General features: G+C 38.8%; 1 protein-coding gene across 1 annotated transcript in view; it reads left to right on the top strand.

Moving 5' to 3' along the window:
- The window catches only part of LOC144643069 (uncharacterized), a 76,703-nt gene that overhangs the window by 45,837 nt on the left and 17,115 nt on the right, over positions 1–13,751 (top strand). The window contains exons 29-42 of the mRNA XM_078502209.1: positions 528–829; positions 1,261–1,402; positions 2,094–2,251; positions 4,002–4,154; positions 4,561–4,702; positions 5,429–5,766; positions 6,570–6,726; positions 7,276–7,556; positions 7,848–7,983; positions 9,159–9,475; positions 10,094–10,232; positions 11,014–11,315; positions 12,104–12,239; positions 12,887–13,072. Coding sequence (XP_078358335.1) covers positions 528–829; positions 1,261–1,402; positions 2,094–2,251; positions 4,002–4,154; positions 4,561–4,702; positions 5,429–5,766; positions 6,570–6,726; positions 7,276–7,556; positions 7,848–7,983; positions 9,159–9,475; positions 10,094–10,232; positions 11,014–11,315; positions 12,104–12,239; positions 12,887–13,072 — 2,889 coding nt within the window. The remainder of the gene's footprint in view (positions 1–527; positions 830–1,260; positions 1,403–2,093; positions 2,252–4,001; positions 4,155–4,560; positions 4,703–5,428; positions 5,767–6,569; positions 6,727–7,275; positions 7,557–7,847; positions 7,984–9,158; positions 9,476–10,093; positions 10,233–11,013; positions 11,316–12,103; positions 12,240–12,886; positions 13,073–13,751) is intronic.

Below are 13,751 nucleotides of genomic sequence, written 5' to 3'. Positions count from 1 at the left end.
TTTACGTCGGCTTGGCAATGCCACAGCCATTTCCACCACGATTACCACTACCACTTCTAACTATCAGTGCCGCTGCCACTGCTACTACTACTTATTACTAAAACTACTACTTATCACTTCCACTATTTGAACTTAGCATTAATAGTGCACTTAACTGAATATGACATCCTTGAAGGTAATTCATTAGGATCAGTTTTCTGTTCTACAGTTGATGTTCTGTTGTCTCGAAACTCCACTTTTTAATTTCCCTTCCTTTTTGTCGGAAAGCGTACTGACGGATTGACTAGCGGATTAAGCCAATTTTTCGTCGGCTTGGTCTTTATTATCACTTTCAAGTTTGATAATATACACCTCGCCACTTACCTTTGCAAGTTATCCTCTTTGTTTACTGACGTTACTTTCCATGCCAGATACATTACTTTGTTGACTGCTTTTGCCAGCCTAGCTGTAGCACAATTCGTTTTACCTCTTATTTTACTTATTTTTACTTTTCGTGTGTACTGCTAAGTAGGAGCGTTTTCTTTCAGAATGTGCCGAGCCTCTAGGAATGGTTAGTGGCCTTATACCTAACTCCAACATTAAAGCTTCGTCTTTTAAAGTTGGCGGAGAGCCATGGCGCGCACGTTTGGGATATGGTTCTGGCTGGATTCCATTAACTACGTCTTCATCAGAATATCTTGAGGTAGATCTGGGAGAGCCGAAGGTCATTACGTATTTAGAAATCGAGGGAGATTCTCATGAGGACTACCGGTTACATCAATTTTTCCTGGATTACAGGATGAGCAGTGAAGAACCTTGGAAAAATTATCAACCGCGCGGAAGTAGTGAGGTCAGTATTTCACTCAACCAGTAAAATTCATGGGATACGAAGTCAATCTTAAAAGCTAGCCCCCTTGGGTTTCTCTTGCTGGGCCCGTAGAGGACGCATCCCAATGCATGCATAAACGTGTCAAGTATCTAGCATTCCTTTTGTCTGTTTGTTTCAAACATTAATGGGTAGCTCTTTCGCTGTCTGAGACGTGAGGGATATGTAACGCGGTAAACTCGTCCTCTGCCCTTGACCTCTGGAGAATTTTTTTTTTCTGGAATTTTCACTGCATGGACTATGTATCTAAGTTATCCTCCTCAAGGTATCTGTTTTAGTGTCTTTGAGCTGTTATCTTTCTGCGATCTCATTAAAAACAATTTAGTTTTATTAGCGAGATTGTTTATATACAACTTTAAATTCTTGGCTAATTAAGCTTTCTATCTTTCATTTAGGCGATTCATGGCCCATTCATGAGGAACATGATTAAGAAAATTGCGACAGAACAGAAACTAGAGGCAAAATTTTTAAAGATCAGGGTTGAAGGTTGGCATGGAGGAAGAAGTTTAAAGCTGGAACTTTATGGTTGTGATAAAGGTAGTGTAAACTTATAAACTATAAGAACATTGTTTGTACACATTTAAATCGCCTTTTTCTGACATCAAGCCACGTTTAATGAAATAAGCTACAGCAAATGTTCTTATACCCCCCACACTGAAACGCAGCTTTCAACTGGACGACAACGTATCACGTGACGTGTCTCAAAACTATAACTTTCAAGGCCAACAAAACTTACTAACAACAGCTTAAGCCTTGGACATTCACATGTTTTCTGTTTTGCACGAATCTGGGGATCATCAGTTCAAATACAAAATTCTTTTGTACACAAATAAATTTAGACTCAAAAAGAGCTATTGCAACAAATGCAAAATTCGATAGTTCAGAGGTCGCACGGTGTTAAAAGTTTCAATAAATAGTCGTGTTCGGTCTTTAGACAGCCTTTAAAAGGTTGTCGCCATATTGCGTTTCTGAGGACGCCTTCCCTGTATGCAAGAAACGTTTTGCATATATTTGGATGTGAACCTCGGTGCTTAAATCCTAATGTCTAATGGTGCTTAAAGCCTAGTGTTTAATGCATTAGACTGGAAACTGATCTGATGTTGTGGCTTATTAATTGTTCAACTACGGTACGTTGGAGTAAACCATTGTCATCCTTCATAGAGAAGTTTAATTAAAGAAAATTAACGTAGTTTTACTTCGTTAGAAACTTCTTTACATTGTTTTCCAGTTTGTGCTGATGAAATCGGAATTGGAAGCTGGGTTATCAAAGAACCTGCTTTCACCGCCTCTAGTCACCTGTCTTCTCGCAGCTACCCATGGATGGCACGCCTTCGTGGGAGAGAGTCCTGGTGCTCAGGCCAGAATGATACTCAGCCGTTTTTGCAAGTTAGTGTCTCGCTCCACATTCAGTTTGTTCTAACGGCTCAGGGACCGTGGAGACCATTTTTAAGTGGTAGGGCTAAAAAGCCTGTAGCAAAAGCAAGCATTAGGGGTCACTGTTCTGTCATTTATCATGTACATTATTTATGCCATCTGGAGCCCTAAAAAATCAACCAAACCAAAAACGTGATAGGGATATAGCCCTACCAGCCCCTCCCCCTCCGCGGTCCCTGCGGCTTATGTTCTTAGTCAGATACGTAATTCGATGTGTCCTTTTTAACTTTGATCCATTTGCTTACGGTACATTGCAAGCATATTTCTTGGAATGTAAAGATAGATTTGATAATTCGATAAGATTTGTCCTGCTTAACTTTGACCCATTCGCTTACGACACCTTGTAAGCATATTTCTCGGAATGTAAAGATAGATTTGATAATTCGATAAGATTTGTCCTGCTTAACTTTGACCCATTCGCTTACGACACCTTGTAAGCATATTTCTCGGAATGTAAAGATAGATTTGATAATTCGATAAGATTTGTCCTGCTTAACTTTGACCCATTCGCTTACGACACATTGCAAGCGTATTTCTTGGAATGTAAAGATAGATTTGATAATTCGATAAGATTTGTCCTACTTAACTTTGACCCATTCGCTTACGACACCTTGTAAGCATATTTCTCGGAATGTAAAGATAGATTTGATAATTCGATAAGATTTGTCCTGCTTAACTTTGACCCATTCGCTTACGACACATTGCAAGCGTATTTCTTGGAATGTAAAGATAGATTAGATAATTCGATAAGATTTGTCCTGCTTATCGATGCTTAACTTCGACCCATTCGGTTACGACACCTTGTAAGCATATTTCTCGGAATGTAAAGATAGATTAGATAATTCGATAAGATTTGTCCTGCTTATCGATGCTTAACTTCGACCCATTCGCTTACGACACCTTGTAAGCATATTTCTCGAAATGTAAAGATAGATTAGATAATTCGATAAGATTTGTCCTGCTTATCGATGCTTAACTTCGACCAATTCGCTTACGACACCTTGTAAGCATATTTCTCGGAATGTAAAGATAGATTAGATAATTCGATAAGATTTGTCCTGCTTATCGATGCTTAACTTCGACCCATTCGCTTACGACACCTTGTAAGCATATTTCTCGGAATGTAAAGATAGATTAGATAATTCGATAAGATTTGTCCTGCTTATCGATGCTTAACTTCGACCAATTCACTTACGACACCTTGTAAGCATATTTCTCGGAATGTAAAGATAGATTAGATAATTCGATAAGATTTGTCCTGCTTATCGATGCTTAACTTCGACCCATTCGCTTACGACACCTTGTAAGCATATTTCTTAGAATGTAAAGCTTTATAATTTGAAATTTATAGCAAAACTTAAAAGCAAAAGAAAGAAAAGTGGAATAAATCCTGATTTGTGCCCAAAAAAGCATTTTTTAAAATGCTTAAAAGCACTAAACGTGAAAATAGTAAGCTCTTGCGTTGCTTGCGAAGTATAACGAAAACATTGGCCGTACCAAATGGGCTCTCAATTTCCGTAAATCTCATTTTTTATAAAATGAACAAAAGACGAGTCAACTTTGGTTCAGATCGTGCCTCTGTCATGCTGTCAAGTCTACTGCTCAAAAAGGTTGATTATGCAGGAATGAAATGAGCTGCGTGAATTCCCCCTATAGGACCACTGATTATTATGTAATCTAAACAACTGCTTAATATTATTAGGTGGACATTGGGAGACCTTACAGATTGCGGTTTATTGCTACTCAAGGATTTTTCAGTGAAGCAAACAACAGTGCATGGGTGAAGCAGTTTACATTGGATTTCCGGGGAGAAAATTCGCCGTGGATATCCTACGCCGAGAATGGAGTTACAAAGGTCAGTTCTCAGTTCCAAATGTTGTCTTACATGATAATTTTGCATCATACCCTCATAACGGTAGGTAACAGTCGGTTTTCCGAAAGGACAACCCTGGTGTAGCTACCTGCGGCCCCATTTAGGTTATGTGAAGACAAATAAAGAAGAAATTAAAACTGCAAAAATCAATTGCGAGTGACAGTCAAATTTCTGCAAGTACAGTATTTAATTGACTCATGTCAAAGTTGTTACATGTGACGTTTGTTTTTATTTTTATTTTATCATGATCATTGACTGGAACAAGACCAACAAGGAAAACAATAAATACCACAACAACATCCTAGGCACATGCACTAGATTTCAGGGAAACGCTTCTTTGAAGAAAAACATATTGAAATTGCGCCAGCCAATGTCTGTTTTATTTTAGGTGTTTACAGGCAATTCAGACGGAACATCGATTATGAAATTCCAGCTAAGGAACGTCACGAATGTGAGGTACATTCGCTTCCATCCTAAGAAATGGCACGGCACTCACGCATGTGTAAGGATCGAGTTGTACGGATGTAAAGGTAAGACATTCCGTTACTTATTAACTAATTTATTAATTGCTAAACTCACTACTAAAATATTTTTCAGTTATCATACATAGGTATACCAATTACTGGAAAAACCATGTTTTATTATTCCACTTTTGCGCCATTTTACCATATTAGGAAAAAGAACGCGCAAAAGATGCCACGTTATAATACTGTAGAAGAAGGCAAAAATACGGACGGACAAACTTACGGAATACGGACCCAAACTTAGTGGAAGAAATAGTGGAATAATAAAACCCTTATTCGATGGTTTGACATATAATTAAAACGGGCGGATATTTTGCTCATTGCTCGTATTTTTCCCCGCCCCTACGGGTTTGGAAAAGTACTACACAAGTCGCAAAATATCCGCGCGTATTATACGTTAAACCATCGAATAAGGTGTATGTATTTAAAAGTTTTCACACCCTATCTCACTCTCGATGAAGGAGATGATTTTAATAATGGCCAAAAGGAAAGAGCAATCCACATTTCTGTTGCGAGTTTCTCAAGATATGCCACCATAACAGGGGACCTCGGAACACGAATTATATAGTATTTTTAAATATTTTAATCTTCTTTACTTTTAATTTAGGTACACTGTAAGGTTTTTTGTGGCTTTTTTACTTTTACTTTTAACTCTGTTTCACTGCTTCTCAGACGGCACTGATATTCTTTCGCTAAACTCATTCATAATGTGTATCTATACCCTCCTTTCAGTATTCAAAGAACAGAGCTTGACACCTCTGGGAATGGGCGACCACCGTATCGCTGACCGCGACATTTTGGCTTCGGATAGTTTTGAGTCAATAATGCATGGGACATACGGTCCGTGGTTAGCGCGGTTACACAATATCTCTGGCTGTTGGTCGTTTCCGCTTGCTGAAGCCTTTCTTCTAGTGGACTTGGGTGAGGAGTTGGTGTCAGTAGGAGGAGTCGCTACACAGGGCTGTGATAATGAAGTGTATGTTTCGTATGGATACGTGTTAGAATACCTGCTATCATTTAGCGATGATGGTACAGGATGGTATTACTATCTCGAAGGAAAAGCTCCTAAGGTATTTAACTGATTGACCACATCTGTCCACGGTTTTCACTCTTATAGACCATAGAAAAGAGGTAGGGTAGCAGCTCCCGAAAGGTCTCACAAGAATTGCTCGATACCCTTTGAGAGATCAATAGAACAAACAACAGGAACAATGCTCCTTGCCCCAAAAGCCATTAGCAACTGCGACACTACAGGAGAAGTAGAATTACAAGCTTACGAAAGCAGGTGCACTACTGCTGTAAAAGAAGACGTCATTAAGTAACGTCATAAAGTGACTCAAGTCGAACAGCTTTGGGTATTTTTCACTTCATGGTCTGTAAGAGCGAATACCATGGACAAATGTGGCCAGCGAACTAAAGTTTACTGAGTGCAAAATCGTGCGCTTGAAGCCGACGTTTTTTTTTAGAAAATTTCGCCACAAATGTCCTAATTGACATTCCACGACTCTAGAGTTTCCGTTTATTAAAAAAGTCGCGACATTTCTCAAGTTTTCTGAAAGTTGCCTTGCGTTATAGGTTACGTCATTTTCATGGTGTATACTCTCAGCAAATAAAGCTTTCGACCAATGAGCGCGCGAGAATTAGACCAGTTCGTGTAAATATAACTCATGTTTCTGTTCTAAATATTCGCTATTTTGTGGTGCTGCGCTTACACTGGAAAAGTCTGCACCAACACTACCGTAGTGTAGTTTTCTTGCTTATAATCGATAATTTCGGTCGTTTATTAACTTTCTGTATGTGCGCTAATCTCATTCTGCTTAACTATTGCTTGCATTTCATTTTCATTTTTACATGCCTAATGTCGTGTATACAGGTTTTCAGCGCTAACACCTATAAAGAACAGAACCTCCCTGTACGACACGTCTTTATCCGGCCATTTTACACTCGTTACGTAAAGTTCCACGTGACTCGATGGGCAACACCTCTTGACACACTGGCGCTAAGAGTGGAAATTTACGGCAAACGAACAGGTACGAACTTAAAAGGCCACGTGTGATTAAACACGGAACACCTAACTAACGTTTCCTAGCAGAAAGACAAATATTTGATACGAAAGCACTTTGTGTAGCTTGAAGTTTCTTTACCCAACTTTTCCGAGGGAAGATGCAACTCACACCTCACCCTCCTTTCCGAGGGTTTTTCCTTTTTCTCTCCTTTGGGGAGAGGAAGAAGGAAATAGAAGGAAAGGAAGGGGACGAAAGTCAAAAGATCTCTGTTTAGGATATTGTCTCATTAGCATAAGGGCTTCAGTTTCTGATTGACCTAAGAAGATGCCTATTGTGGTACGATTATAAACTATTCCTAGATATTTGAGCCCGATGTATTTGTGTGTGTGTGACGCGACTTTATTAGCTTCAAAGGTTGCAAAGAATGTATGGGGTTAGTAGCGCTTTCCTAGTTATTTTGCAGTTTTTGACTTCTGCATTACACTCAGAGGGGTAAAAATGTCGCCGATTACTATGTTTAAAGCTTTTTAACCTTAACTTGTTTATATCCACAATTTTTTTTCTTTACTCAAGTGGAAGAGCTGCTTGTGGCTGCCAACACTTCGTTTCGTGCGTCAAGCTCTCGATATCCGCTGACTCCACAGGACAGCATACTCAGCGGCAACAAGACTTGGTGTGCTGAGTTCGATGACGACAAGCAGTTTCTTGAAATCGACTTTATGCGAAACAGTTACATTACAGAAATTATCACGCAAGGAGCTGTAGACCAGGAGGCCTGGGTTGAGAAATACAAGGTTTCTTATGGACATTCCGGTGACGTGTGGAAAAAGTATAAAGTAAATGGTTCTGTAAAGGTAATGTGTACAGAAAAATATTAAATACAAAAACAAGCATAAATTGCAGATGTGTTCTTTAAAGGAAGAAGGCCAACTTTCTATTCCTATATTTGTTTCTTTGTTTTTAACGTTGTAACTGATTCGGCCCCACGGAATAAATGGAAAGGTAATAAGCTTTTTCAGTTCCGTTGGCTTGATAAAGGTTTTCAAAGAAAATAACGAATGTTGAGCCAGCACCTCTGTTGTCAATCAGCAATTCATGTAATCACAGAACCTTTTCTTATAGTTATTTTCTTTGGCGTCATACAGGTGTTCCAAGGAAATAACGACAGCTCCTCTATTATTACTCAACCATTGGTGAAACGAATTTTGGCACGATATATCAGAATCCGTCCGGTCAGTTGGATTGGCCATATCTGCATGCGAGTTGATATACGTAGTTTGGGTATGTATAACGCAACTGAACGTACATAACCGTAATAGTCTTTCATGTATTCAATCTTTTATCTGCAGGCCAAATGCACGATGTTTATATACCGTATTTTCACAATTAAACGCCCCCGGCGTTTATTTCAAAACTCAGAAAATGACACGACACACCATGGACGTATGTTTGTGAAAAGATACAACAAAAGTAGGTTCGACAGCTACCGTGTCATTAAAGGGTAGTATCATGAGCATCACTTCGAAAATTCAAAAGTCAAAAGAAATATTTACATTAATGGAAACCTAAAAAATGGTCTAGCTTTGTTAAAAGTGACTATAACAGTCCACTAAAGTAACAAAAGAGGTATTATCTTGAGTTATACAGGTATGAGATTTCTATCAAAAATTGAAGACGTCTGGCAGACGTTTTCAAACTCTGCCCATGTGTCGTGGATAAATCATGTCTTGGATAAACTACAGTTAAACTTTGCTCTCCTTTGAATGGTTCACTTAATATATTCATTTTGGTGTTTTAGGCGCATTTTGTGAATGAGCGAAGCTATTTAGTCATAATTTTAGCTCCTTTATGGCTACAACTGCATCAAAAACCCCATGATACTGGCCCTTTAATTACCTGATACGATACCCGGATTACCTTTCGGGATTGTCGCGTGCACGTTTGTCACTTTTTCCCACAACCTTTCTCAAAACAGATGCATATCTTTATTTTCGAAGAACGAACTCGCCAAGTGATCAGCGACCAGTTTCTCGAAAGCCCCGGAAACTTTTCGGGACCGCCAAGCCATTTTTAGTTAATTTTATTTTTTAGGAAGCCTCCGTTCATATCAAAAATATGTTTGCATTGAGGTTTTGCTATGGCTTCCAGGTGCGACAACATTTCGGGTCCTTCAAAAAACGAGTCCCAGTTAGCTTGATAACTCAGAAGGAAGAGTATTGAATCGGAATTGCAGAGGTGATGGGTTGGAATCCTGATCAGGCCTGTTTTTTTTAAAAGGCCATTCATAACTACTAAAGTTGCGTACAGAACTGCAAAGGTCTGTCATAAGTTAAATCTTTACCCGCAACTCAAATAACTTATTATGTAGCAAAATGGCAAGGAAAGGAATAGTGAAGGAGAGCAGAAAAGAGAATTTTAGCAAAAAAATTCTTAATCGAATTTTGTTATGTTGTAAGGGCGCACCACTCCTCTGGGAATACAAAAACAAAAGATTAACGACTCAGCCATGACGGCGTCAAGCCATGCAGGGCCTGGTAACGAGCCTTGGAGAGCCCGCCTTGATGTTGGCTTCCAGAGCGAAGCGTGGCGCGCAGGAGAAGATAACAGTGAACAATACTTACAGATTGACCTGGGGATCAGTCATAACATTACTCACGTGGCCACTCAAGGCAGTCACGTGATGAATGGAAGTTGCTGGGTGACGCAGTATAATTTGTCGTATAGTCTGGATGGGTCTTCGTGGGAAATGTACCTGGAAAACGAGGTTGTGAAGGTAAAGTTAACTATTTTATTTGTTTCAAAGTCTTTGACCAGCTGTGTTTTTATTTCGTTTTGCACCTATCAAGTTGGCGCTGGTGGCCAGTGTTACGCCGCAAAATGTAACAAGGTTTCACGCAACAGGTGGCATTTTGAGTTAAAAAAGCTGTTACATTTTACCAGAGCCGTAGAAAATACTCTGATTAATTCAAGATTTTTACCGTTCGCCTGTTACTAGCTACGGCCCTGTTTGCGTTAACGAAACTGTTACATTTTGCAACAAAATGTGTCACATTTCAAGTAAATGTTCCATTTTTGCGTCAAAAGTCGTTACATCTGCGTGACTTGTTACGCTTTGCAACATGACAGCTAGCAAGTCCCTTTCACGGAAAAGCTACAAGAAAAAAGAAGGGAAGGGGAAGGGAAGTTTCACTGAAGCGTTTTGTATGTTAATTCCACGGAACTTACTTTCTTTTTATGTAAAAGGCATGTATTTTTACATTCATATAAAAATATTCATATTTATTTATAACAACAACAGCAGTAGCAATAACAACAACAACAAATAGGTCCTTGACTGCCTCATGACTGTTGCTATACTTTACTATACTGAAGATCATAATATTTATTTCAGGTATTTTTTGGGAACACTGACGACTATGGCATTGTAAAACAGGAGATGATTCACGAAATTAAAGCTCGCTACATCAGGTTTCTTCCTGTCACGTGGTATAATCATGTGTGCATGAAAGTTGAATTGTATGGTTATCAAGGTACGAGACTAAAAATTACCGAGATGATAACATCATCCTGGCACGATGATAACTTGAAGTTTGCAAAATTAAATGAATTTTAATTTTTAATCCTTTGCTGAAAAAGCACTTGCAACTTTAGGATGTTGTAACGTATTCAGCTCTTCTGACGGAAGAAGTTGAATTATAATGTTAAGTTAACGCGCTTTGTGCCTGTACAGCTATAACTCAAACAAAAAGCCTGGTGGTTTGGGTAAAAATGCCCAGAGTCAGAGAAGTATTAATTAATATTGGAGAGGATTGCAATGAAACACTGACAATTTGATCTTTTTGTTTAGTGGGAACAAAACTCAAGTACAAATTACATTCCTCAAGCTGATTTTGTTCATTGTTGGTTTTCAAATCGTTCTTCTTTGTTTAATTTTCTAAAACCTGTAAGGTTACGACGAGCGGTTTAATTATTTTATAGCGTTTAATTTTTCTTTGATGTCCCGTCGAGCTCTATCTACCCGTGCTAAAGTAACCTGCATCGTAACAAAGTCCATATGGATTTTACCAGCGGTTGATACCTCGTCTTCGAGCAGGTTATTCTTCCAAAGATTTGCAATCATTAAAGCAGTTTACTGCTTTACAAACTAGGAAATTCAAGACAACCGATTCACAATGCATACCGTTATTTAAAGGTTTAAAGATCCATGTTTAAATTAAAAGCTCAATCATAGTCTCCCTATTAAAAATCCTTAAATCTCTTGGATGTGCTAGTGCATGCACCGACTTAACAGCTGGTACATTTTTGTTTCAGTTTGTGGCCTTCCTATGGGTGTGAATAATGGTGACCTGTTAGAAGAAGCATTCACAGCTAGTAGCTACAATGTGAGCACTGAGCCTTGGGCTGCACGACTCAATCGTGATGGAGCCTGGTGTGCTGAGAACAATTTAACAGGAGAATATCTCCAAATTGATCTGGGAGAAAAGGAGATGGTGACTGGGGTATCAACGCAAGGAAAGCACGGAAAAGATGGAAAGTGGGTTACAGAATATACCATGTCTTGGGCTCATGGAAACAACCCTATGCTGCCTTACATGGACGATGGAAATATTAAGGTATAGTGTGTCTTGAGTTTCTCACAATAACCAGCTAAAGGAAAATGGGCTAGTCTAAGCTGTTAATGCGCAGTTGGTTCTGTTTTTTTCGCTGTCGATCTCTGAAGTATGAAATACTGTTCACAAACCCCCTTAAATAGTAAGCAATGACAATAATAACATGAAATATAGTTTTAAAAACAGACAGAATTATTGTCATTTCCTTTCTAAAATTAAAGGGTCCTAAAATTGTACCAGCGCACGCGCGAAAATATCTGGACCGCACGTTTTACTAATACATTGCGCAGTTCATTTTATCTGCATGTATTCAATAAGTCTGGGTGCAGCCGTAAATTACTTCAAACTTGTTCAGTAAGTTTGTCCTCATACCATTGCCATATTAATACCGACTTTTTGGTATTATACGAATTACTGCGCTTTTTAAAATCACGAAACTCTGAAGTTCAAAACCCAACAAACCATTGCTTTTGCTGCTGTCAAACATAATTACGACAATCAACGAACCTTGGAAAAAAGAAACAATAGAATAGATACATACCTACTAATCACAACCAACAGACGTGACTTTTTGAGCCCGTTGAAGTTAACTTCTTTTTCCTATAACGTCTTCTTTCTAAGATGATTTACGAAAGTGGAAAACGTAATCGTTTATTGAGATTTAAATTTTCAGCACAGTTCGTTCGATTTTGAAAAGCGGAGTATCAGAATCGCGACTTGTTGTAGTTTCTTAAAATTGTGTAGGTATGAGGGACGCGATATATCCTAACTATATGTTTTATGGTTTTCAGGTTTTCACTGGCAATGATGACCAGTTTACTGCAGTGACGCACAGTCTCGATCCCAGTGCTGCGCGGTATATCAAGTTTCACCCGAAGTCGTGGCACGAGGGAATCTGCATGAGAGTAGAAATTTTTGGATGTGATGGTAGGCTAAGAAAATCATTCTTGTGGTATTACGTCTTGTATTATCCGTCAGACAGTTTCTCTCCTCCTTGTAACAATTATTTCCTAAGAAGGCCGATGTAAAAAAACTTAAGAATTAACAAACATAAACCATAGAATGCATGTTTTTGGGGCCTTATGCGTCCAATGGCGCGAAAAGGACCGATCATGATGATAGCAACTAAGGAATATTGAAACCGTCACGTATTTAATAATACAATGGTCATTCAGAAACTCAAATGTGCGGAGCGCCACATTTATGGAAACCACTCTAAACTATAGGAGGAAAAGGTCAATCTTCAGCAGTAGAAATCGGGGACGTGGCCTCCCGGGTTCCCGGTTCAAATCCTCCTTCCTGCCACTGGATAGATTTGTACTCGGTGGTCCCGAATTCATACTGAGCTCAACTCCTCCACGGTTTGTATATAGCCAGCTTGTCGGCCTCCAACCAGTTGGGATTTTTAACAAGTTTCTGTGTATTTAAAAGATTTGTTTGTTTATTTGCTGTGTCCTTAATTTGCACTGTATTGCTATATACTCTAATACTAAAATGAGGTGTTTTGTTTATTTATTTATCTATTTTATGTATTTATTATTTAATTATTTATTTTACCATACTATTTATTTTAGTTGATGATGTCAATGGTGGATACACCGAATGGTCTGCTTGGTCAGCGTGCAGTTCCTCTTGCGCAGGCGGGCTACAGTATAGAGAACGCGTCTGTGAAAATCCAGAGAAGAAAAATGGCGGGAAAGACTGCTCATCTTTGGGACCAGATAAAGAAGAAAATGTTTGTAACACGCATCAATGTACAGGTGGATAATAAACTATTTCTTACTTTTAAGGATTGAACTAAACATGGTCCACTAGCTAGGTTACCGTAAAAAAACTGTAATTTGTAAATGAACAGGAGTAAGAAAAACGACGTCAAAGACAGTTAAGACAAGTTGGGATACAGTAGAGCAAGTCTTACATTGAATGCAAGTAGTTGTGAGGACGAGTTTTGGGCAACACTAATGTAAATATATACTGTAAAGAAAACATTCATTTACGAGCTTACATTCGAGTGAGGACCAAAACACTTTGTCTCACTTGCTATCACGATCTGATTCAGGGTCTTTAGCCCTGGCAGAACGAAGTCGCAAGTCAAATCATGGTTGACTTGCGACATCATTTTGACGGAAATTGCATGCGTTTCCACATCCGTTGACCGCAATAAGCTTCGTTTTATTTTAATAAAGAAAAATGCAAGAAAGTACAAGTTAACGCAAATTTGTCATCATTTGGCCACCTAACGCAAGTCAACGAAAGTGTTGTTATGCTTTTTTGTGCAAGTCTATTCAGCCGCTCATCGCAAGCGTGTGTAGCCGATTGGTCAAAACTTGCGATTCCGTTTGGCCAAGGCTGCCCCTAGTCCGCATGACCCTAAATCTGGTCCTAACTTGAAGTTAATGAAATATAACTGCTAAAACTAATTATCCTTTTTACAACATC

The sequence above is a fragment of the Oculina patagonica genome, chromosome 2, assembly GCF_052425735.1.
Source record: "Oculina patagonica isolate OP01 chromosome 2, crgOcupat, whole genome shotgun sequence".
Classification (NCBI taxonomy): Eukaryota; Metazoa; Cnidaria; class Anthozoa; order Scleractinia; family Oculinidae; genus Oculina; species Oculina patagonica.
Note: the sequence above shows the minus strand (reverse complement) of the source record. Positions and strands in the feature narration are given on the sequence as shown.